This window comes from Colias eurytheme, chromosome 17 (genome assembly GCF_061535395.1).
Source record: "Colias eurytheme isolate Ceu_HAF_F1 chromosome 17, ilColEury1 Martin Lab GWU primary, whole genome shotgun sequence".
Lineage (NCBI taxonomy): Eukaryota > Metazoa > Arthropoda > Insecta > Lepidoptera > Pieridae > Colias > Colias eurytheme.
This window is the reverse complement of record NC_142996.1, coordinates 630,558-656,193: the sequence shown is the minus strand read 5'-3', so window position 1 is coordinate 656,193 and position 25,636 is coordinate 630,558. Positions and strand designations below refer to the sequence as shown.

General features: G+C 33.5%; 1 protein-coding gene, 2 long non-coding RNA genes and 1 other non-coding gene across 4 annotated transcripts in view; all 4 read left to right on the top strand.

Moving 5' to 3' along the window:
- The window catches only part of LOC149900952 (uncharacterized), a 78,326-nt gene that overhangs the window by 15,259 nt on the left and 37,431 nt on the right, over positions 1 to 25,636 (top strand). The window contains exons 9-10 of the mRNA XM_090111887.1: positions 10,167 to 10,276; positions 10,607 to 10,741. Of these exons, the coding sequence (XP_089968013.1) occupies positions 10,167 to 10,276; positions 10,607 to 10,741 (245 nt within the window). The remainder of the gene's footprint in view (positions 1 to 10,166; positions 10,277 to 10,606; positions 10,742 to 25,636) is intronic.
- On the top strand, positions 5,479 to 5,593 carry TRNAL-CAA (transfer RNA leucine (anticodon CAA)). The gene is made up of 2 exons: positions 5,479 to 5,516; positions 5,549 to 5,593. It is a non-coding gene; the product is annotated as a tRNA-Leu (tRNA).
- On the top strand, positions 14,951 to 16,076 carry LOC149900955 (uncharacterized). The gene is made up of 2 exons (XR_016457666.1): positions 14,951 to 15,445; positions 15,544 to 16,076. It is a non-coding gene; the product is annotated as an uncharacterized LOC149900955 (long non-coding RNA).
- On the top strand, positions 17,205 to 18,383 carry LOC149900954 (uncharacterized). The gene is made up of 2 exons (XR_016457665.1): positions 17,205 to 17,448; positions 17,998 to 18,383. It is a non-coding gene; the product is annotated as an uncharacterized LOC149900954 (long non-coding RNA).

Sequence of the window (25,636 nt, the reverse complement as noted above, 5' to 3'; positions counted from 1 at the left end):
GGTGTATTAAGTTTGGTGCAGTGTAGCATAGGGCTGTACTTATAAGGAATTTTTAAAGAATACAATCCTTATTGAATTAATTAAAAAGTTTAATGATTTTTTTTATCAAATTTTGAAACATTACTTACTCCGTCCTTATGTGCAGTATAACTGTGGTTAGGTCTTTGGATATATGTATTTTCTTACTACTTTCGTACCGTCAACAAAACTTAACAAAAAACATTTACATTTAAATATTAATCTTACTGCGATTTATGTTCACTATATAAATTCTAATTGAAAATAGGAACTTCATCAACGGCTAGATAATAGTTTAAGACGTTTTATTATTGGTTAGTCTATATCTATAAATTATATGCTTAATCTATAAGTAAAGCATGTTTTGAAATTAGGGGAAGGTGATGTTTTTGTTCCTCGTAGTTACAGACAGGATGTGGTCTAAATTTAGGAAAGATACAATTTTATGGCGCGTCGATTTTAGATCGTCAGGATACTCAAGTGGGTCGCGGTTACGTGTAATGGGGGGTGGAAACTTATTAACCACTAATGTAAATAGCTGTTTATATTTCATGAATGCCTAAACCGAGAGCTTCTAAGTTTGATGACGTAGTACTTGTCTAGTCCATTTACTTTGAAATTCATCTGCCTACTCCTGTATGTTAATTGATGACCCAAATATTAATTAACAAGGAAAGCCAGCATAACTGAGAGATGGAAGAAATTTGTAAAATGTACGTGTTGATTATGGTGATTTTTTACTTGCGACCTTACGACCATTGCCTTTTTTGTACACTGTACAACACAGACGATGTGCGTCTTCGTTATAGGTAATCAATTAAAAAGACAAGCAGACGTACAAAACAAATAAAAAAACGTAAAAGCACCGTTTAAATCAATCTAAGTGTATCTCCACGCGATAAATTGTCGAAGAGACGTGTAGTTCCGTTCACATATAAGCGTTTGTTACGCTTGTCTGTTTCAATTATGTTTCCGTCCTATAATTGGTTGGGACAATTATAATTATTATAAGATGTTAGCTTGTATGTACATGCGTTGGTGGTCTCATGTGTTAGAGAAAACATGTGTCCATGTGATACAATTGAGTCCATTCAAATACCACTACTACTAACTTATCTTCTAACTATCTCTGTGTTATGCTGTTTAAGACCAGGACACCCGAGTTTGGAAAATAGGATAGTCCTACAGAGTATGGAAGGCATCTACTACTCAACTAAATAATTTTTCTGCATAAAACAAAAATGAAGGCACTGCGGTTTCAATTCTCACGAAGATACGCTCTATCGAAACTGTTGTGAGTCTGTAGGGAGACCGTAAGAAAAATACCACTGAGTCATTTATGCGAGAAGAGAGCTAAATGTCCTTATTAAATTATGGCAAAATGAAACCCCTTTTGTTTATATTTTTATCTTAATCTTTTAAATATAACCAAGATTGTTTAATATTTTTAAGGAGTAAAAAACATTGTATGATACCGTTTGGTCCTTCCTAGTGACAATTACTTAAATAGCCCCAAATAGCTAATCTCTATCATTTATATTTACCGTCACAATTTTAAATAGAACAATGAATGCCGGAATGTACGTCAATGCATTGTATTTATAGGACGTTTATTTTAGTTAGGGAGCCAGGTGCAAATTGGGTTCATTATTTCCTCTCAAGAGATAATTCGTCAGAAGCATCAGAGTATAGTATTATAAAGCCTCGTGAACGTCAGCTGGCGCTCGGTTGGGGGGGTGAGCGGTTGTAGCCTCCCACGCACGTAGGAAAAAAAAATACATTCATTCATTTCCTCTCAGCTAAAAATTTGTCAAATTGTAGCTAACCCAATATCTTAACGAAAAAAATAATCAGCTGGTTACAGCATGGTGTATTATACGTCAGCTGGTGGCTCGAACATGAAAAAAAAAATATTATTTTCCGTGATTTCCTCTCAAACAAAAATTTACCTGATGATAGCTTATATGTAACTGTGGATAAATATATAAGTCAGCTGGCTGTATCTTGGTGGAAAAACCGTCAGCTGATACTTTGAAACTTATTACATAGGAGTATCTATTGCCAATTTATATGCATCAGCTGACTCGACATGTATTCGACTGATGTCGAATACATGTCGGATGCAACGGTCTCGCATCCCACATTTACTAAAACGGCTAGACACTTGATCTATACATTGCTTTCATGTTCATTGCTCGTTGGTTACCACAAGGAAAATTCAATTTAGATGCAGACGAAGCAATGTAATGTAAAACGAGGGGTTGTCGTTTAGTTGTAGTTCCCATACAATGATACAACACTTGCTGCTAATACATTGTAAACATTTCAGTGCACCGCAGACGGCGCAGCGTGCGCCCGCGTTTTGCGTACCGTTCTGCCCGCTAATCAACGCACGCGATTTGTAACCGTTGTCTATTGTAACACGGTTCAATTTTCTTTAAACAACAGTGATTAGTGCTTATAGTGCTTATAGCTTAGTGACGGTTATCGCTTTGGATGTTTATTCGTTTATAAATAGTGGTTTCGCGTTGAGTGGATGTGTGCGATTTATTGATGCTCTATGAAAAGTTTGTGTCCCTAAAGCTATAATTGGATATGATAAATGTGTACGGTACCCTTGGGAAAACAGTAAATATTAAATATGAGTTAGCAAAGATAAATCCGTCAATTTAAACATCATTTTTCATAAATAATCATAGGATTTTATTCATAAAAACAAAACGTATTATACCTTTGGTCATTGATATTTTATTCAAACTTCGATGTCGATTTGTCCAATAAGATAATAGATGATAGAAAAGTACATAAATCTTAAATTAAATTTATATGAAAGAAAAGGTCCAAAATATTGTAATTTTGCAAAACGACAATGTAATTTAAACTTAAAATGAAAAGCTCTTTAACGTCATACACAGGGTCGTCGAGCCCGCCTCAATAAAGCTTTGTTTAGAATTAATTAACTGCTCGGAGCAGATGTTAATATTGTCGCGAAGTAAAAATAAAAATTGTGCATGTGTTAATATAAATGAATGAGAGAATTAACGTTCCCACTGAGTGTTCATGTTTTTATTTTAGTATGAGCTTTCTGGGTACAATTTTCGTAGCACAAACCTTAGTATTAGTTCAGAAACACAATAGCACAAAAGCCATTAAAATTATTCAAAAAAATAAGATCAACTAATATGCCCAAACAGGAAAATAGATATAAAAATCATTCTAGAAATAATATCAACAATATACACTGAAAATTCTCCTTTGAGACATTCAGTCTCCTGAAACGTAGAAAAGACTGTCCTGTCAATTGTAGAACTATCTACTGTATTGTGATCGGAATGGATCATTGTTAGCAAGATCTAGTTGTTGCAATTGTTATGAAGGCTGCAGCTCGTGGATAACTGCTTTGATACTTGGGAAGTTTAAGCTTGAAAAAGGTTGAAAAGAGGTGTCTCTTTTCCTGTAAAGCTTCTGTTTCAAAATTTAAATCCTTTTTGAAGATCAAGTAACATATCACAACCTAACATAAACCTATTTTTTGTATTATCTACATAAGCTTTCCTAGCTAGCTATGTATCATCTTAGAATAGATATTTATTTAAATAACATATACGGTAAACCATAAGGTTCACTTCATTTTGACCTATATGCAGACTTACAGCTTACTTGATCTACGTTAAATATGCTTAAAAATCGTCAAAAGGTCGTCGCTCCCTTTTTATCTCGTTTACATTAAAATTTCTCCCCGAAGTGAAACTTTTTGATTGTATTACGGAGAGGGGAGGGTGTTAACCCCATTGCAGTTAATAATAGCTGCAGTGGCTCAGTGGTTAAGGTCACTGGTTTGATGTTCATAGATCCAAAGTTGATGGTAAAAAAGATTTGACAATTCTTGCGTAATTGAAAGTCAGTCAGAAAACAAATACAAATAATAACAATTAAACTTTCAAATATGTATAATTCTTTTGGTTTATACAAATGTGTTTAATTTAGGTCAAACACGTGATATCATGTTTACTCAGCTGCGCACAAAAATATAAATAAGGGGACTAAATAATGTCCACATAATAAATCTGTACGTCATTGAAAATTATAACAGGTATATAAGTTGATGGCAAAATCTTTTGTAGGAGGTAGTTCTGTTTGCAATCAATCCAAAATTAATACGTAACTTATTGATAACCGTTGATACGTTTATTAATGATTACTTAATTTATGTAAACATGCAACTGCCCGAATAAGAATTTTTTATTTACTGTATAAAACAGTAGTAAAACTCTTGTAATATAAACTATTTTGGAATAAATTTTGAGTTAACACCAAAGCAAATTGACAACAGAGTATATAAGATAGAAACTAGACATCGGAAAAACACCCCTACCCTTATGATTCATCCCCATCGGCAGCCCTGTGACAGGATAGCGTCCTTGTATTATGAGTCAGAATTTACTTTTTGTTGACCTAAAACTTCCTTTTCTCCCAATCCACTTGTTAATAGAAAGTACCATGAAAAGGAAATAAATGTTATTCTTTAAAATACATCAGTTTTGTTTCTGAATAACTAAACAGAGTTGTAATATATCACTCAATGTAGGGACTGTCTCCCCTGCTTATGAGATAATAACAAAATTGGAACTTGTTGTGATGAGATAGGGGCCAAATTGCATTGGCGAACAATATGTTTATCTTTAATGTATTGATAACAATGATTTTAATGTTATAGTTAAATGTTGATATTTAGGAAATGTAACACTAGATTTTATACCGCTGCTAAAAAAATATAAGTACATAATATTATACTGATTTACAAAAAAAAAAAAAATAATTTGGAAAATCCAAAAGTGCACGCCTCATAATTTATTTTTAATAAATATATTTATTAATTATTATTTTTGTTTATTTAATAACAATTAAACCACATCGAATCAGACCCTGAAAAATGAAAGGGTTCTATTCCTGAGCATACTCAAGCGTAAGAGAAAAAAAAAGACTCGATTAGTAAAGTATTTCGGTCGCTATCGTGTTAACAAGAAAAAGGATCCGCACATACAGACACACGGACGTCCAAGACAGAACTTTTTTAAACTGTTTTTTAACTAGTTTAAATAACAAAAATGACATCAAAAATATCATGAACGTTAAAAATAGTGTTTTTTCTTAATATGTGTGTGTATGTATTATCTTACAAGTGCAATGTATGATACATAAAGACATTTTAAGTTTGAAAAATCAGATGTTTTGCGCGAAGTGACAGTAGTACCCACCTCAACGCTTCGCTTATGAGGCGTGCAAAAATGTGACCTGAAATTTATTTAATTCAAATTTCCTGATGCTTTGAATCATCCAATGAATATTATGAATATCTTATTTAAAAAAAAACCTTGATAAAGTCAAATATAAATATACAAAAATAACATACGAGTTAAACCGGCGATGCCAATCAATAATTTCAACACATTCGGATATGTCAGGATGGCCGAGCGGTCTAAGGCGCCAGACTCAAGGTAACCTTGCCTACTGAAGTAGGTCCGAGCTGTTCTGGTCCTCTCTGAGGGCGTGGGTTCGAATCCCACTTCTGACAAAACTTTTTTGTATTTTTTTTATAAATTTTTATAGACATTTTGTTTTTGTTTATGTAAAATATCGAAGTAGATGTAAAAAATCGCATACTGATTTTTTTCTAATTCTTAAAAGTATTATTTTTAAGTTTTATACACCAAATTTTCACATAAAACATCGTTTAACATTTTTTTAAATTGAATGTAAATATTATTGTTTTCAAAACAAAACTATGGCGCCATAACAATACAGATAACCTAAATTTTTTCCAGTAAGCTGTCATCGTTTCCCGCCAAAATAGTATAGCGACTGTTTATTTGCCCGTATTCCATTAGGCCCCACACCGCGCATCGTTTAGTTTTAAACCGTCTTTATTTCTATACACAGCTGCGTTTTCTCTCTTTTTATTTTACTATTGTTTCAACATTATGCTCGTGTACAATTGACACGACGCAGACACAAAAAAGGGAAACCACCCAAATGTGTAGAAAATACGTGCTCTCTCAGACTTTCTATTAAAATTGATTTATTTTTTTATATTAAATAACATTTATAAATTAATATTACTATTAGTATAGTATTATATTATCTTTGGTATTACTAACACAAAATTAATTCCTATACCGATGAAATTAATTGTATTTATCAATCGGTTACAGATTGCATAGTCCAGTATTTATAAAAGAAAGAAGTTTCGAGAAATCAGGTGGCAAATCAATTCAGTGACCCAGAATGTATTTGTAACGTCTTGAGATGCACATGGTGTGTTTTCTTGGTATTGTGTGAAAGATCTTATAAATAGGCTGAATTACGACATTTGTATAATATTTTCTTTTTGTATAATATTTAACATATCTAGAAATTATTTTTATTCATTGAATCATTTGCCACCGGGATTTCATTTATATTTAAAATTTCATTTAATTCCCAATAAAGCCTATAAAATTTCATCAGAATGTGTTCCGTATAGCTTACGCTTCTAATGCTTACGGAAGCAATTCCCAGAATTCCAAACATATATGAGGGGAATTTGTAAAAAAAAACACTCAACAAACATTCAGAATCAAATAAAATAGCTTTTTAATACTAGCAGCACTAAATCATTAATTATTTAGATACCCTCAATTTTAATTCTGCATGAAGCATGTTTTATAAAAGTGCGTAATAGATTTTGACGCACTCGTTTGAAGTTTTGTTTATCCAATTTATGTACTAGATTTGTGATAATATAGTGCTTCGTGAAAGATATGGTTCAAAGTTTGTGCAGAGTTTATATAGAAGAAAATACGGCTGATGTTTTATGAGCATAATGTTGGTATTGTTTTTGTCTTATTATTTCTGTGATTGTAATAACCTTAAATATCATTAAGTTTACTGACCCGAGGCATCTGAGATGTATATTAATCATGAGTTGATATCCATCAAATAACAATATCACAGACCTACAGGTTTTACTTAGAAAGAAAATTCAATGCTTATAGGACTATTAATATGTGATTTTATAAGTGGAGTGGAACTTCAAAATTAAGCTTTTAAATAAAGTCTGATAGTTAACCTTCAGCGTGAAAGTTTATTTAGATTAACTTAATTCTATCTGGGTTAATCGAATTTTATTTTTATAAGTACTCATATTTTGTCTGGATTGAACTAGTATCAATAAACATTAGGGTGGAGTGAAAAATATTTTTTTTCATTTTCGTTTCGGCATACCTGTAAAAAGATGTCATTATTGCTCATAAATACACATGCAAAATTATACTTTGCAGATGATACATTTAGAGGTGCCCCCAACATCATGAACTTTCAGAAATTCAAAAAATTTAGTCGAAAATCATTAAAGTTTAATTTTGACAAATTAACGCTAAATCAGATTCTGTGTTATCTCGTTGGTTGCCAACAGGAAGACACAGAATACATAATATTTCAATATATAAAAAAGTGGCTATCGCTGGCTACCAGTGGATCTGGTCGGTGGCCCGTTTGCGCCGACCTTTATTGTAGGAAACGTTGATTTTAAACAGTGCCGTTAAGGAAATAACACTAATGTTCGTAATATTTCTTAGTTATATTTTACACGTAAATACAATTAAGATCATAATTTAATATTTTTGATGTGAGTTCTATCTATAATTTCGCTTTGTTACAGTAAAGTGTTGCAAGTCAAAATACGACAAACGACATATTGTCCTGTATTTTGTTTGCCAGAGAAGTACCCAGTGTCTCAATTACCAACTTGTACTGATGCTAAGAAACTATTACTTATTTATTAGATATGAATTTAAACCTGATAAAATAACAAAATTCATGATTTATCCGAAAGATTAGCCACGGAAATGTTCGATGTGTGGCGAAAAGCATCGCTTCCCACTATTAGCTTGAATAGAGTACTACAACTTATTCGACACACCGTATTCGATGAATATAGACGCTTATTAAAACCTTATCAAGACCGACAAACTAACAAAAAAGAACAAGAAAAGATAACTGAAGTATTTTGTCACTCAGTACCAAAGGTTATTTGATATTTGAAGTTGCAAATGCATTTTTTTATAACTCTCTTGTACTTGCTCAAAAGATTATACCTACTTAACTATGTGGCAAGAATGTAAGAAAACTGAACCTCTGACTTCTAATTTATCTGAAGAAACCTTAAAAAACATCGTGAAAAGCGGTTTGACTAAGTTTCAGAATATCAAAGATTTTCTATGCCTTGCCCAGGCCGTAAAGCATATTATCAAATTGGTGACATAAGCTTCAAGTGCAGTTTGCTGAAAAAGTAAACAAAATGATTTTATAATGGCAAGAGCATCAGTATCACGACTGCTAATGCCTAATTTTGAAAAAAAAAAACAGCGTTATCTATACTAATATTATAATCTATACTAATATTATAAAGCTGAAGATATTGTTTGTTTGAACGCGTTAATCTCCAGAACTACTGGTCCGATTTGAAAAGTTCTTTCGGTGTTAGATAGCCCATTTATCGAGGAAGGCTATAGGTTATATATCATTACGCTTAGATTAACAGGAGCGGAGCCACGCGGGTGAAACCGCGAGGCAACCGCGAGCGCAGCTAGTACTAAATAATTACTTATTTCTGATATTTTCATTCCTCTATAATATCATTTTCATTAATGAAATAGGTTAAAACAACTAATCAGGCTATTATTTAGTGTATCACAAAGAAGTTTGTTATTTATTAGACTTGAAGGCCATAAACATACTTTGATTAAAAAATAAATCAAAGTTTGCGAAAAAATCATATTTTTCTAATTTTCAATTGGGTTGGGGCACCTCAAAACATCAAGACAGGTGAACAATATTTTGTATGCTGAATTCACTCATTAAAAGGCACCTTTCTGTCGCTATGCCGTTTGAAAAAAACAAAAAAAAAATTCTTCCATACATTATCACTCCACCCTAATAAACATGCAATTTAGGACATAGCTCCACCTTTATCTGGAACAATGATATTTACAGTTTTATAAATTGGTTCTTGTTTTGAGGGGGAGATGATATCATGGTGTTATGTCGTCATTGGGAATTAGGTTACTGTGCCTTTACAACTGTGGAATTCATTGCTTTGTCTGCGTTTTAAAGATCTAAATCCATACTAATATTATAAATGCGAAAGTAACTCTGTCTGTCTGTCTGTTACTCAATCACGCCTAAACTACTGAACTAATTTTCATGAAATTTGGTATGGAGATATTTTGATACCCGAGAAAGGACATAGACTACTTTTTATCCCGAGAAAATGACGCAATCCCGGAAATCCCACGAGAACGGGAACTATGTTTAAACTATGGTAAGGTTTTTATTTGACTGCGCGGGCGAAGCCGCGGGCGTAAACCTAGTACTAAATATGATAAAGAAAACGATGAATAAATAAACAAATTATTATTTATGTAACACTCTGAATTCATCAAACAGTTTTCAATCTATGAAGCATGCACAATTTGCTCCCTAAGTTGTTATGTAGTGAACTCTCAAATCTCAATCATGGACTGTTTTATTAGGGTGGGAAAATAAGTGACTAGATGTGTGCATAATATTTACCACGTGTTAGAGGGTATAGCGAAGCGTATAAATTATACCACTATTAGATATTACAGTCAAAAAATAATTCCTTGAATTTATTGAAGGATTTTATGTGTTACCTAATACAGTAATTGAAAATGCAACTGCAGTGAACAAATTTAGTTCAAGATATAGGACATGTTACTTAGTAAACAGTGATAAATAATGTGCCATATAAGTAAACAATAAAATACATAATAGTGAGTGATAATAAAGGAGTGTTATAGAACAGTCACAAGATGTGATTGCAACATGGTCGTCCTCAGGAAGTTTATGGTGGGTATATCTGGATGGAAATAAATGTTTTGTCTTAACCATCTACTCGACAAAGTGCCGTGATACTTTTGTACTTTTTATGGTAAAATGATGGTTCTCGAACACATAATAACGATTCGTACTAAAAATAAGTTTCATTTTGGTCTCCAAATCTACTCTACATTTACCCTTCTTTATTTATGAAATGAATGAAGGTGTTAATAGTGAATTGTTTATAATATTTCAACGCTTGTCTCCAGTTGTCGAGTCTCCGTGACGAGGCGCCGGGCGGGGACGCGGATAAATGGCGACAGAAGAGGAACTATACGTTCGACCAGAATCGACAGCTTGAGGAGGTCACTAAGGAGAGGTATGTATTGTGTGTCTGGTGTGTAGTGTAGTATTTACTATTTAGCTCGATAGCAAAGTCGTTATATTATGGTCCTTATTTGTCTTTTCCCACTTTTCTATCACCATATTTTACTTCTAATGTCCTATTTCTTTTGAGAGAAAGGTGCATGAAGGTGCGCGGGTCAGTTAGTTGATTTGCTATATATGTGTGTATATTTACGATATTTTCCTTTTATTTGTCATATTTATTTTGAATGAAAGGTGCACGAAGGTGCGCGGTTCAGTTGATTTGTTGTCAGTAATGAGTTTGAGTTAGAGTTTGAGTTAGAGTTCGCGATTTGTGGTGCAGGGACGGTCTGAAGCGCGTGGCGGCGGCGCTGCAGCGCGCGGTGTCGCAGCTGGTGGCGTACTGCGCCAGCGCGGAGGACGAGCTCAACCGCACCGTGCTCGCCACGCTGCTGCCCAAGCTGCTGCCCGCTGACGAGTGAGTTGGACCGAGATAACCTGTTTAATATCTTAGCCAAGATTTCCCCACATGAAAAAAAAGATAACCTGTGTGTAAGCTGCCTTGACTTTATAAGCAGGTTGTGAAACGCCCTTAATATTTATTTTATTTTATTTTTTGGGATAAAAACAGTTACACATTAAAATAAATAAAAGTCGTATACAATAACATTCACAAATGCATAACGAACAACATTCTCCACATATAAACATAAAATATTTAAATTGTGTCAGTTTCAAGATAGTTACGCATCCACCCCAACCCTCAGTATTAGGTTGAGCAATAGCCTTCCGCTGGCCTCAGCAAGACCACCGGAGAGTTCTTGCAATTTAGCATAAGCGTTGCAGTTATTGAAAAACATTTATTTCGCAATAAGGTATCGATTGTATCATTGCATGTAATTCTGGCATTAACATTTGTGACTCCAAATCGTCCACTTGTTATAGTTAATAATTAAATAAGTTTAATTTTAATTTTATTTTATTTTTTAAAAAAAAAGTCAAATCGCTCCCGCAAAGTTTAACTGGCGCAGCCGGTAGGATAGCCATATAAGGTCTGCATGTCTAGAGGTCTTCAAAATTAGCCCTAGAACATTGCTATAAAGGCCGTGCTATCCTAAAAGAACCGAAATAAATTTGTTAAACGACCACGACGAGGAATAATGGGATCGACGATCGGTTGGTGAGTAAAACTTTTTGCCATCCTTTCTGATATATTCCCATATCCTTTTCACGAGAGTGTAATTTTGACTTTTAATTATTTTTAACTGTTATTTTGGGATTGAACGTCTCGCATTATAACGGATCTGGTTTTAATATGAAATTCTATTAAATCAGTAATTAGTTATAACTTATACATAAGAAATATCGTGTTTAATTCTAAGAAATTGTCTTGCATAAAACTCTGCACAGACTAATTAACTATAGAGTGTAACTTAATTAAAAGTTTTAAATAAGAAAATTAAATGATTTTTGCATAAAGAAATATCAATATTAATTGATTTAATTGATCTCAAAATCGATCGTAATTCAATTAATAATTTTTATATTTTATATGTGATTTTATAACTTATTTCAAGTTTTAATTTTTATAGTAATTGATAACATATATTTCTTTTATTGTGCTATATTTTAAGAATTTTTATTACTTATATTGTGTTTTAAATTGATTTCTGTGTGTGTGATTTTTATAATTCGAAATTATTGTAATTGGTTAAAGACTTCAGAACTTTAATTACTCTGTACTTATTTAACATGGAAAGCGTAAACGTAATAACAATTCCGAGTGATATGTTAAAGCTTATTCCTCTGTTTGGTGGAGACAAAAGAATTTTGAATTTATTCTTTCGAAAATGCGAATATATAATTAATAAATTTAGAGGGCATGAAGAGCAGAATATTTACGTTTTACATGCAATAACTAGTAGATTAATAGGCGATGCCGCCGCGTTATTATCGGAGCGCGAAGATATTAATACTTGGCCCGCGCTAAAAGAATTACTGGAACAACATTTTGGCGATCCGCGCACTGAGGATTGCATAAAAATCTCTCTTGAGTCCTGTAAAATAAAATCCGGGGAAAGTTATCTTGAATTTTGTAATAGGATACAGAATATTAGATCGTTACTAATATCGAAGGTTAATTTATCGGTAGATACGGAAATTAAACGCGCGAAAATTGCGATTTATAATCATACAGCCCTGAACGTTTTCTTGTATAATTTGCCCGAAAATATGGTGCGAATTGTTAGACTAAAATCGCCTAATACATTAGAACAAGCTCTAGAAATTGTGTTAGAAGAAGTTAATTTTCACGAACAATATCAGTCGCGCAATCGTACCCATAATAATACAACGGTGCCCCAATTTTTACAAAATCCTCAACAAAGATTTAATTTTGGGACACCAAATGTACCTCAAAAATTTGGTTTTAAATTCACACCCCAACAACCGTTTAATAAAAATCCACAATTTGGTTATAAGCCACCGTTTAATAAAAACCCACAGTTCGGGTATAGGCCTTCATTCAATCAAAATCCACAATTTGGTTATAGGCCATCATTTAATCAAAACCCGCAATTTGGTTATAGGCCTCCTGAAACTTTTGGTATGACGCCACAGAATTTCGGTCAAAGACATCCTCAAAATAACCGCTTTGAGTCTACTGACGTTTCCATGAGGACGGCACCCCCTCGACCACAAAATATAACTCAGCCAGGTTTTAGAGTGAATGAAACCGACTTACATAATGACAATTCACTATATGACAATTATTACTATGACTATAATCCTTACGACTATACGAATTACTATGGCTATAATCCTTACGACTATACGAATTACGAATACGATGAGAATGAGATTTATACACCCACTGATGATACTCAAGACATTAATGTGCTTCCGTCTGATGAAGAAAATTTTCAAACGAAAGCCTCTATAAAGAAAAAATCATAGAATTAAATTGCGATCCAAATATGAAATTTCCACACATTTATTTTCCTGAAAATAATTCTAAATTTATGATTGATACTGGGAAGCAAAATTTTAACGCGGACGCTTTATCTAGAATTAGAGTTAACGCTACGCATTCCGATAATGAAAACGAATCTATGGTTGTTAATATAGGCGATAGAGACAATAGGCCAAGAGCGCGTAACGACTCTAGTACAATTACTATATCAGAACGCGATTCTAGTGAAACTATATCTATTCCCGACTCTGAAACTCTATCGGCGCTAAGTTCTCCTAGAACATGTGACTACCCAGTCAGGTCACCTTCTGTAACGTCAAAATCGGATACAGTTCATTCAGCTAATATAGTAGAATCGTCCGGTATACCTATATTACATGAAGCAATAGATACGAAACCAAATCAAATTTTAGTATATACGTGGTTTAAGAACGAAATGCAAGTTCACGACCTTTCACGTGAAAAGCAAAAGGTTTTAGAAGTATTCTTGCCTACTAATAACCCGGATCTAGTAAAACAATTTTTAAAAGAGTATATTAAACCGAAAGTTAAGTATTTCATTTATTTCGAAGATGATGAACATCGCAAACAGTTCACTAGCATTGTCATAGAATTATTTAGAAAGGATACAGTATTGTTATTTGAATGTACGGAGCGTGTAGTTTTTATAGAAGATGAGAAGGAACAAAAGGCTATTATAATAAAACACCATCAAGGCAAAACGTGTCACCGCGGTATTAAAGAGACTCTAGCAAGTATACGTAGGAATTATTTTTGGCACAATATGCAGGAAACTATTTCAGCCCTTATTAATGCTTGTGAAACGTGTTCTAAAATGAAGTATGATCGTAATCCCTTTAAACCCATTTTACAGTTAACTCAAACACAAGACGCGCCTTTCCAAGAAATATTTATTGATATTTTTCAGATAGAAGGAAATTATTACTTAACAATTATCGACGCATTTAGTAAGTTAGGTCAAGCCATTCCAATAGACAATAGATCGACGGCAGAGGTAGTGCGTGCACTCATGAAGTATTTTTCGTTTTACGGCACTCCTAGAAAGATTAGTTCAGATCCCGGTAGTGAATTTAACAACGAGCTAATAAAAGAATTTTTGAATTTACATAAAATTGAGCTTCATATCGGTTCACCTAATAATCCAAATTCAATGGGATTAATTGAGCGTTTACATTCGACCATTAGCGAAATTTATAGATGTGCGAAATATGAAGAGAAATGTACGGATGCAGCATCAGTAATGATGTATTCAATTATTGCCTATAATAGTTCAATTCATTCAGTTACGGGCTTAACCCCTTTTGAAGTAGTATTTGGTCACACGGATTCAGGTAGCTTATTTAACACAGATTTCGAGAAGCATTATGTACAGCAATTGGTTAAGGACCATGCAAAACGTTTAAAGGTTCTATATAAACATTTAGCAGAGAAAATGATCGAAACTAAGCAAAAGGTAAAGGATAGGAGAGGTGGTGAAGATCAAATCAGTCTCCCTTCAGGAAAAATTATATTTGCGAAAGACGTTAATAAGCGAAAAAGCAAGGATAAGCCGCGATTCCATAAAGCTAAGGTTATAGGACAAGGTTCAAGGAACGTTATACCGATAGAGATTGGTAAAAGGAAGGCTAAGGTCCCTATTATAAATGTAAAACGCCCTCCGCAGGTGGTGTTGGCTGATAGTGATGACACAGACTAATAATAATATACTACGTATACAACAGACGGTGCACTCCATACAAAAAAAGTTGCACTATGAATTTACGCAATTAAAGCGCCAGTGGGGAAATAACGTACTACATGTTCGATTATATCTCTTAGTCTTTTGCTTTTAACACACTAGATGGCACGATAAACACAGACTTGATGTTCTTTTCCTTCCAGAGCCACTAGATGGCACTAATGTAAATATATGTACACGTACCTTTTATTTTCAAGTCCTTGACAGTTGTCAAGTGTCAACTGTCAACTGTCAACATAATATTACTCGGATTTTTAATTAGACAAAGCTGACTCACAGAGTACCTACATTATTATGACTGGTATTTAGTTCAGTTTATTTACGAGATTCTGTCAAAACCAAAACGAGAAGCTTTGTTTGTTTTCGTTTTTTAATTGTTGAAAAATAAGTGCTAAAATAAGTGTTATGTAGAATCTACAGGCAGAAAAACGGCAGAAAATAAGCTTTATATGGTAAACTGATATTTTCTCTGAACATAAATTTTTACAAACATGATTTTTAATGATTGGTTTAGGGATTTGTAACCCAATATAAGATTGTTTTATTACAGACTTATTGCTTACGTTCGCAATAACAAATTTGTTCAAGAGAGGAGAAGAATTAATCCATCCCAAATGTAAATACGATTCTCCACAAAAACATTGTAGACACAAGAAAGGGATTTCTACATTTGCTACTAAGAAGGATATGGGATCATGAAGGATTTCATCTGTTTTAATACCAGTAAAATGGAATGAGCGCCGTGGCCGTTACTGTGTTTGGTACATAAAGAATGACAAACATTTAACTTAAAATTATTATGAGTGCATTACGGGCAAACACACAATAAGTTGTCCTTTGACTAAGATGTACTTAATTTTAAGGAACACTAAAATGGATGGCTAGAATAGGTATAATCGCATACATAGTATTTATTTCTAGTCTGTTGTATAAATAATCAAAGACTACAAAATATATAGTGAACTATGTCTTTAATATTAATTCTACAGTTTACAGTGTAGTGTGTAATCTATTGTATGTGTGCGTCTAGAATATATAGTCCTGTTGTTCTACAGTTTAAGCAGTTCAATACAAGCTTACAGTTGAGTCAAGTGTTTCATTAACCACCAACCATTGCATGGCAACCCTGCCAGTTTTGTAAATTGTAGTCTACCTAACCTGACTGTTGGTTTTGATTTGTATCACACAAAGAATACTATACCAAATTTCAAGAAATAAGAATTAAATATTTGATTAACTTTTACTAATATACAGGAGCTTATACATCAAACAAGACCAAAGCAGGGCTTTGGAGAAAGTGTGTATGGACAAAGACCACAATACATATGGTGCGGACAACTGCATGAAAAGCATGCAGTAAGGGACATTAAATAAATAAATATATAAAACACATTTATTGTCAAGATCACAACACGAGATACATTTATAAACGAAGGAAAAACAAAAAGAAATAAAAAGAAAAATAATTAAATAAAAATAATCTTATTCCTAAGAACTGTAATGTGGCAGTGAGTGACCTGACAAATGGAGCCAACTCAGTATATGATGGCAAGGTGATTAATACCTCACCACCACTGATTTTCAGTGACCCCAAGTGACTATTGGAGTTTCAGTCTAGAATTGTATATAATGATAATTTAACATGAGTATATTATGTGAAAGATATATTTCTATTAATATGATAAATACTAATAAATAAATACATCAGTTAAAACATGATATACATATATATACATATATATATTATGTATAGGTAGATATAATATCAGTATGTAATTATGTATATACTTAATGTAAATAAATAAAATTATGTATATGTTACCGGAAATGTATGAAATCAAGGAATTGTATACAAATCCTAGTGGTCTAAGATCCGAATATAAGTCGAAATGCAACGGCGTGATAATAGAGTGAGACCAATTTTATAATAAATTAAGTGTATTAAAAATGGTTTGACTGGAAAAATCCTGGACAGGATATTTTTTATTAATTATTAAAAAAAAATTATTTTCATTTTTTATTAATTGCAGTTTCGAGATAATAAAACAAACGAATGGGTCTCAAACTAATAGGAAATGTGTACAATGCCGATGCCACTTGGGAAATGTATAAAATATTGTTTAATAAACTATTTAATGCATACATATCCTAGTAAATGTATAATCTTCCTTGGAATTATATATAATTCCAATATCGTATTAGGAAATGTAGGTATATAAACATTGAGATAATATTAATATGGAGTCGATACCGCCTACACCACTTATGTTCCACTCAACATACGTCATGTGGCGTAACTGCACTCAGTCGCTTGCTCGCTCATTGGCGCGAACGTCACGCTCATTTTTTATTTGTTTTAAAGTGAAACGCATCAAATATGCCTACGTGTGTGTTACGATATTGCACAAATAATACAAATAATACGGAAAAGTGCAAAGGAATAACTTTTCAATCAGTAAGTAACTAGATAATAATTTTTAAAACTTAGTTAGAACAAAATTTTTGGCGGGCGACATTTTGCGTCATTTGTCATAGATTAAAAATTTAAGATATGACATTGGGCATGAAATAAGTGTTGTTAGTAATATTTGCTGGCGTATATTTTTATAGTATAAAATAATAATTTTACATATTTAGAAAAGCATAGACTGGTTGAAAAAAGGTGAAATCATGAAATATGAAAATCAATTACTTAATCACCAATTTTTTTTTGTTAATTGATTTTAATCAATTTTAATTGATATTGTATAAGCTACTGACTTGAACGTATAATTGAATTATTATTTATTTATCTGCACTAATATTATAAAGAGGAAAACTTTGTTTGTTTGTTTGATTGTAATAAATAGGCTCATAAACTATTGGACCGATTTTGATGAAATTTGGCACAGACAATCTTTAGACCCTGAGAAAAAACATAGGCTACTTTTTATTGCGAAATATGTACCACGGGCGAAGCCGGGGCGGACCGCTAGTTCAGAGATTAATATTTTTTCTATTCAAGGTTTCCATGTCTGGGCCGTGAAGAAAGGGAAAAATGGGTAAAATTTGTCCAAAACAACCGCAGTGAAGAAACCTGGTTACCATCCGATAGAACTTGCGTCTGTTCATTGCATTTTCGCGATGAGGATAAATATACCACAAAAGCGGGAAGGCGTATTCTAAAGAAGTCTGCTGTTCCTTGTATTGATGTTAGTAATAATAATAAAATTTTACGGATTTGTATAACAAATAAAATATTATTTTAGCCATCACTAACATTATTATTATTATATTTATTTTAGCCGAAGGTGTGCTACAATAGTACTGGAACAATACAAGCAATTTCTGAGCCGGGAACATGTTCTGAGGATGATGAACTAAATATAAATAAACACAATTTTTACACGGCTTTTATTTTTTTTCTAAAAAAGGCTCAATTTGTAAGGAATGAAACTTCCCATAGCCCTGACTGAACCTCCTCATCCTATATTATATGCCAGATATTGTTAGCCCCGCGTAGTAGAGTCAGTTTATATCTAAAATAAATATTAAGTAAGTACAAAGAAAATTTCAAGTCAACGTGCATGTAAGGAGTGGCACCCAATAAAATAGACAGAAAGAAACAAAGTGTCGCCTCTATAGCGGTGAGTCAGTGACATCGCATAATCTATGACTGTCTAGCCGTCATTCGCGCGCCCCGCGCCGCCATCTTGGCGCACAAATTTTGTTCGTGGTGTCTGCTCCATATCAATATTATCTCAATGTATATAAAGTAAATGATTTCTGTAATAAAACACGTTGTTATTTTTTTTTATTATACTTAGCACTTATTGAGACAATCGGGTAACAGTCTTACCGTAAAATAATAATAATATGTTCATATTATCTTACTAATTAACATTTCTTAAATCAACTTATATTCAATCAAATCAAATTTTCATTTATTTAAGGGTGCTATTACCGATTTTTAACAAAAAACGCTATTTTACGGTACCATTTTAACTCAAAGCAATTACACGTGAGAACAAAGTAATATCTTAATTTAAAGATAATATATTCAGATCTACGATCATCTTATAAAAATTGTACGACGTCATACAAAATTGTCGCTGAAATACGATTTTCCCAGCACAATGATCGCATAAAATGCAAAAAAATGGGCTCTAAAACGGTACAATTTTAAGAAAATTAAAAGCCTAATCTATCTTCTTACCTATAAATTATTGAGGGATATAATATAGTCCTTTATAGATTCTGATAATTTTTTTGTATCTAAATCAAAATTTTATTTCAATTATTAGCTAAATTAAAAATACTTGTCGATTTCTTCATACATTTTGCTCTCGCGGGTCGTCAGACCGCGCTCAGAAGCGCTCTTGGAAGGACGGGTGTATCGCTCCTTGTCCCAAAAATAAAACGAATTAGAAAAACATTATTGTGCGTGCACTGTCGTTTTCGTGATTTGAAATATTTGATACTTTTCAGATGCTCTTTTTTATGGGTTGTTGAATAGATTGGTGGGGTAAAACAATTCAAGATGGCGTCGACGAAAATTTGACTTTTTTTCGTGATGGGTGTCATTTTCATAGTTTTTGGGGTAGCTATTAACGAATATGAGGTCAAAACTGAAATCCAAGATGGCGCCGACAAAAATTGTACATCTTTTCGTCATGGGTGTCATTTTCATGGTTTTTGGGGTAGCTATTGACCAATATGAGGTCAAAACTAAAATCCAAGATGGCGCCGACGAAAAATTTGACATATTTTCGTCATGGGTGTCATTTTCATAGTTTTTGGGGTAGCTTTAACGAATATGAGGTCAAAACTGAAATCCAAGATGGCGCCGACGAAAATTGTACATCTTTTCGTCATGGGTGTCATTTTCATTGTTTTTGGGGTAGCTATTAACGAATATGAGGTCAAAACTCTAATCCAAGATGGCGCCGACAAAACTTTTACATCTTTTCGTCATGGGTATCATTTTCATGGTTTTTGGGGTAGCTATTAACCAATATGAGGTTAAAACTGAATTCCAAGATGGCGCCGACGAAAATTGTACATCTTTTCGTTATGGGTGTCATTTTCATGGTTTTTGGGGTAGCTATTAACGAATATGAGGTCAAAACTCTAATCCAAGATGGCGCCGACAAAACTTTTACATCTTTTCGTCATGGGTATCATTTTCATGGTTTTTGAGGTAGCTATTAACCAATATGAGGTTAAAACTGAATTCCAAGATGGCGCCGACGAAAATTGTACATCTTTTCGTTATGGGTGTCATTTTCATGGTTTTTGGGGTAGCTATTAACCAGTTTGAGGTCAAAACTAAAATCCAAGATGGCGCCGACGAAAAATTTTACATCTTTTCATCATGGGTGTCATTTTCATGGTTTTTGGGGTAGCTATTAACGAATATGAGGTCAAAACTATAATCCAAGATGGCGCTGACGAAAATTTGACTTTTTTCGTGATGGGTGTCATTTTCATGGTTTTTGGGGTAGCTATTAACGAATATGAGGTCAAAACTATAATCCAAGATGGCGCTGACGAAAATTTGACTTTTTTCGTGATGGGTGTCATTTTCATGGTTTTTGGGATAGCTATTAACGAATATGAGGTCAAAACTAAAATCCAAGATGGTCGTCGAATTTCAAGATCGCGTCATGGTAATACTGTCGCGTTATGGAGCAAGGCGGCGATTTTGGTAGCTATGAATCTGACACGTTTTCTCGGCACACACGTTCTTTTTTTTATTATCTTCGTTTAAATGTTTTAGATAAACTTTATTTTAAAAAAAGTTTAGCGAATATATTTAAAGTTAATCTGTCAGAATATAAACACAGATGATGATTGCCACAGAGTTGCGTTTTATATTACATTTCTAAATTCTAATATTTAGAATTTAGAAATGTAATATAAAACACAACACACAATTTTAAAGAACATTGAAATGCATATGCATTTCAATGTTCTTTAAAGTTGTTTTTAGGGTTCCGTAGCCAAAATGGCAAAAACGGAACCCTTATAGTTTCGTCATGTCCGTCTGTCCGTCTGTCCGTCTGTCCGTCTGTCACAGCCGATTTACTCGGAAACTATAAGTACTACAGTGATGAAATTTGATGGGAATATGTGTTGTATGAACCGCTACAAAAATATGACACTAAATAGTAAAAAAAAGAATTGGGGGTGGGGCCCCCCATACATGTAACTGAGGGATGAAATTTTTTTTTTCGATGTACATACCCGTGTGGGGTATCAATGGAAAGGTCTTTTAAAATGATATAAAGTTTTCTAAAAAACATTTTTCTTAAAGTGAACGGTTTTTGAGATATCAGCTCTCAAAGTCGTAAAAAGTATGTCCCCCCCCCTCTATTTTTATAACTACGGGGTATAAAATTCTAAAAAAAATAGAGGTGATGCATGCTAATTAACTCTTTCAACGATTTTTGGTTTGATCAAAGTATCTCTTATAGTTTTTGAGATAGGTTGATTTAACTGTAATTTATTATATTTGCTGCTACGGAACCCTTTGTGCGCGAGCCCGACTCGCACTTGGCCGGTTTTTATTTTTTTAAGATTTTCTACAAAACTGTAGTTGTTAACGTTTTAGTTATTTTATTTAAGTTTACTTTAAAGGAGTAAGAAAAATATACCTAATTATCGACGGTTACATTGGGGATTTGGTAATACCTACATAGCTGTCTCAAAAACCTTGATAATGACACCCATGCCGAAAAGATGTAAGAGTTTCGTCGACACCATCTTGGATTTTAGCTTTGACCACATATTGGTAAATAGCTACCACAAAAACCATAAAAATGACACCCGTGATGAAAAGATGTAAAATTTTCGTCAGCGCCATCTTCGATTTTAGTTTTGACCTCATATTGATTAATAGCTACCCCAAAAACCATGAAAATGACACCCGTGTCGAAAAGATGTAAAATTTTCGTCGGCGCCATCTTGGATTTTAGTTTTGACCTCATATTGGTTAATAGATAACTACCCCAATAACCATGAAAATGACACCCATGACGAAAATATGTAAAATTTTCGTCCGCGCCATCTTGGATTTTAGTTTTGACCTCATATTGGTTAATAGATACCCCAATAACCATGAAAATGACACCCATGACGAAAATATGTAAAATTTTCGTCCGCGCCATCTTGGATTTTAGTTTTAACCTCATATTGGTTAATAGCTACCCCAAAAACCATGAAAATGACACCCGTGTCGAAAAGATGTAAAATTTTCGTCGGCGCCATCTTGGATTTTAGTTTTGACCTCGTATTGGTTAATAGATACCCCAATTACCATCAAAATGACACCCATGACGAAAATATGTAAAATTTTCGTCCGCGCCATCTTGGATTTTAGTTTTGACCTCATATAGGTTAATAGATACCCCAATAACCATGAAAATGACACCCATGACGAAAATATGTAAAATTTTCGTCCGCGCCATCTTGGATTTTAGTTTTGACCTCATATTGGTTAATAGCTACCCCAAAAACCATGAAAATGACACCCATGACGAAAATATGTAAAATTTTCGTCCGCGCCATCTTGGATTTTAGTTTTGACCTCATATTGGTTAATAGCTACCCCAAAAACCATGAAAATGACACCCATGACGAAATGATGTCAAATTTTCGTCGGCGCCATTTTGGATTTGACCTCATATTGTTTAATAGCTACTCCAACTCCTTGAAAATGACACCCATGACGAAAAGATTTCAAATTTTCGTCGGCGCCATCTTGGATTTTAGTTTTGACCTCATATTGGTTAATAGCTACCCCAAAAACCACCCACATTTGCAAATGTGTTTGCTACTTAGGAAAAGTTCAGATAAAGATATAGATAATGTGACGAATTTAATTTATTTAATTCCGACTGTTTCTCGGAATAACATACCTACATTTACTAAGAATTGCATACAATGCCGGGTTTAATATATTGCCGGTAACATAATATTATGTATGATAATAATTCTTAAAAAAATATTTTATATATTTCTTAAAAAGCTTCGATATTGTATACAATAATACAATTCATATTCAAATTGTTGTAAAATAGTCCCACTTTTTTAAGTTGGTTGAATACACTTAAATACTTATAAGGATCGTACCTACTAATAAAAGTAACAAAATGAATTTTTTAAAGTTCCCAGTAATCTTCTGGAATCAATTTCAATAAAAATATAAAAAAAAAATATCAAGTATGAAGATGGTCTATAAAATGGATTGCGCTATGTTTACGTGAGCGCGAGCGTGATGTCCCGCGAACCACGTTGCGACGTTAAATACCTAAATTTGAGTAACGCAGATTTGTGACAGCGTCCTTAAGGTAATCAGTCCCCTCGTCCTGCTGTCCCCGTGTACATGTCGTAGTTGGATTATATAATCCGCCGTATTACAAACGGCCGGCATTTTGTAATATGCCGAAATTCGTCTTTTTCAAACATTCTACAAAAAGACGGTCGCGAGCCGACGGAGCCCCACTTCGTGGGGCTCCTATTTCTGTATAGTTCTAAAAAACACGAACCTAACCTAACCCACCCCCTTATCCAAACCAAAAAATTCTGATTACGAATTTTCGGCATATTACAAAATGCCGGCCGTTTGTAATTCGGCGGATTATACAATCCGATTGCGACATACATACCCCTCGTCCCGCGTACCTTCCAATATCTTAGATGTTTTAGGAAATGTGTACTATAAAATAATTTATTTCACACATTTCCATGCGATTTTAGGAATTACATACATTTCCTGGGAATTTTATACAATGACGGATTACATACATTTCCGTTAACATATACATACTTACAATGTTTATAATTATAATGATAAATAGGCAGAAAATAACGGTCTATATAATGTTATGTTATATTATAACCAGTAAATAAAATAAATATTTAATTAAAGTTTATGTGTAAACTGTAATTCGATACAAATGCAGGGTTAGAACAGGATTTTAAAATATGTCTCCGGTATTGGAAACGAAAATTATTAATATTTGTCAAACTGGTTAAATGGTGGTGGAATGTTGTTCCAACACTTATGGCTCTTTCAATTTATGCGTTTCGTATCGGACCGGCGTCTTTCCAAACTATACAAGGCCAGTACGCAACGGTGTGTAACTAATCACGTATAGTTTGGAAATAACTTTTTTACAAAGTTCTTCCAATCTATACAACAGCAGTACGCAAATACTTGCAAATACTCGCGTATACTTTGTAGTGAAGTAAGTAAGAATAGCGCTCCAAAACATACAGCGCCAGTACGCATGCGGACTAATCGTGTATGTTTCGGAGTAAGCGCGGCGTCTTTCCATTGGTCGCGTTTATATTATTGTATTGCTGTTTAGAAATCTATTATTAAATTGCATGTGTATTGTGTATAATATAATGTTGCGTACTGATCGTATATTTTTTGTATCGAAGATGCTTGCGTCTTCGTTCCCGACTATACTGCACGACAATAGTGCTAAAATGTAAGAATCTAATAAGTCCAGAAGAAGACGGTTGCGAGGCGACGGAGCCCCGCGAAGCGGGGCTCCTATTTTTTTGTAGTTAAAAAAAACACGAACCTAACCTAACCCATAGGTAACCCTTATATCTGTTACCTATTTATTTTTCTAAGCTTACCTAATAATATTTTTATTCCACATTTTACTGAATCAATCAAGAGGAATAAAAGTAGATAGATATAGCTGTACAAGTCTTTGATTGATATATTCTAGATTATATTCATTATTTCGCTCAAGCGTAAGTTGTAGTACCTACTACCTAGCTATATTTAGTTACATATTTTGCGTACTGATCGTGTATAGTTTGGTACGAAGCAGCAAGCATCCGCGTTACAAAGTATACACGATCAGTACGCAAAATTCGTGTATATATTGTAATAACAAACTTAAAAACAGCATTACAAAGTATACACGAGCAGTTTCCTATGGTTGCGTTCTGGCTATGTATAGTTTGGAAATACGCATGGGACCGCTAGTCGCTACAGTGCCGAAGCTGTGCGTTTGTCGTACGGCGCACGGCCGGTCGTTTGTTTTCATACAAAATGCACGGTGCGGCAACAGCGCGGCGTCCGTACCGCGAACGCTCGACAGCAGGACGGCAATCTACAGATCACCCATATTTGGCAATCTCGCTTCACCTAATGGCCTTGTCTGTTCAAGCCGAAATGAATTAATTACCTACTGCAAAAATTAAATAATTTAGATTACCTGGAAAAGACAAGGAAAATAAACTTTAAACAAGTGTTCGACCGATTATAATTACCAAGTAGGTAAATAAATTAATGACAAGACAAGGTAATTAATGCTAATAATTTCCTAAAGAAAACATTTCTTTTCAAAATTTTCACATAATAGGTACTAGTACCTAACTAGACTCAAAAGTTTATGATAAGTCAATGAATGATAAATAGAATATGTTTAAGTAAAATGAAGTAGTTTATTTTACAATAAATTAATCTTATAAATTACCAACTTTCATTCTACGGCTTCAACCGTGTGCCTTATTCAATACCCCTACACCTTGAATCCAACTAATATTTATGCAACAAAATTGAGATGTCCTTTTTCAACGTAGGTATGTACCGTGTATGTATATCGAAATTTCCGTCAAAATCGGTTCAGACGCGT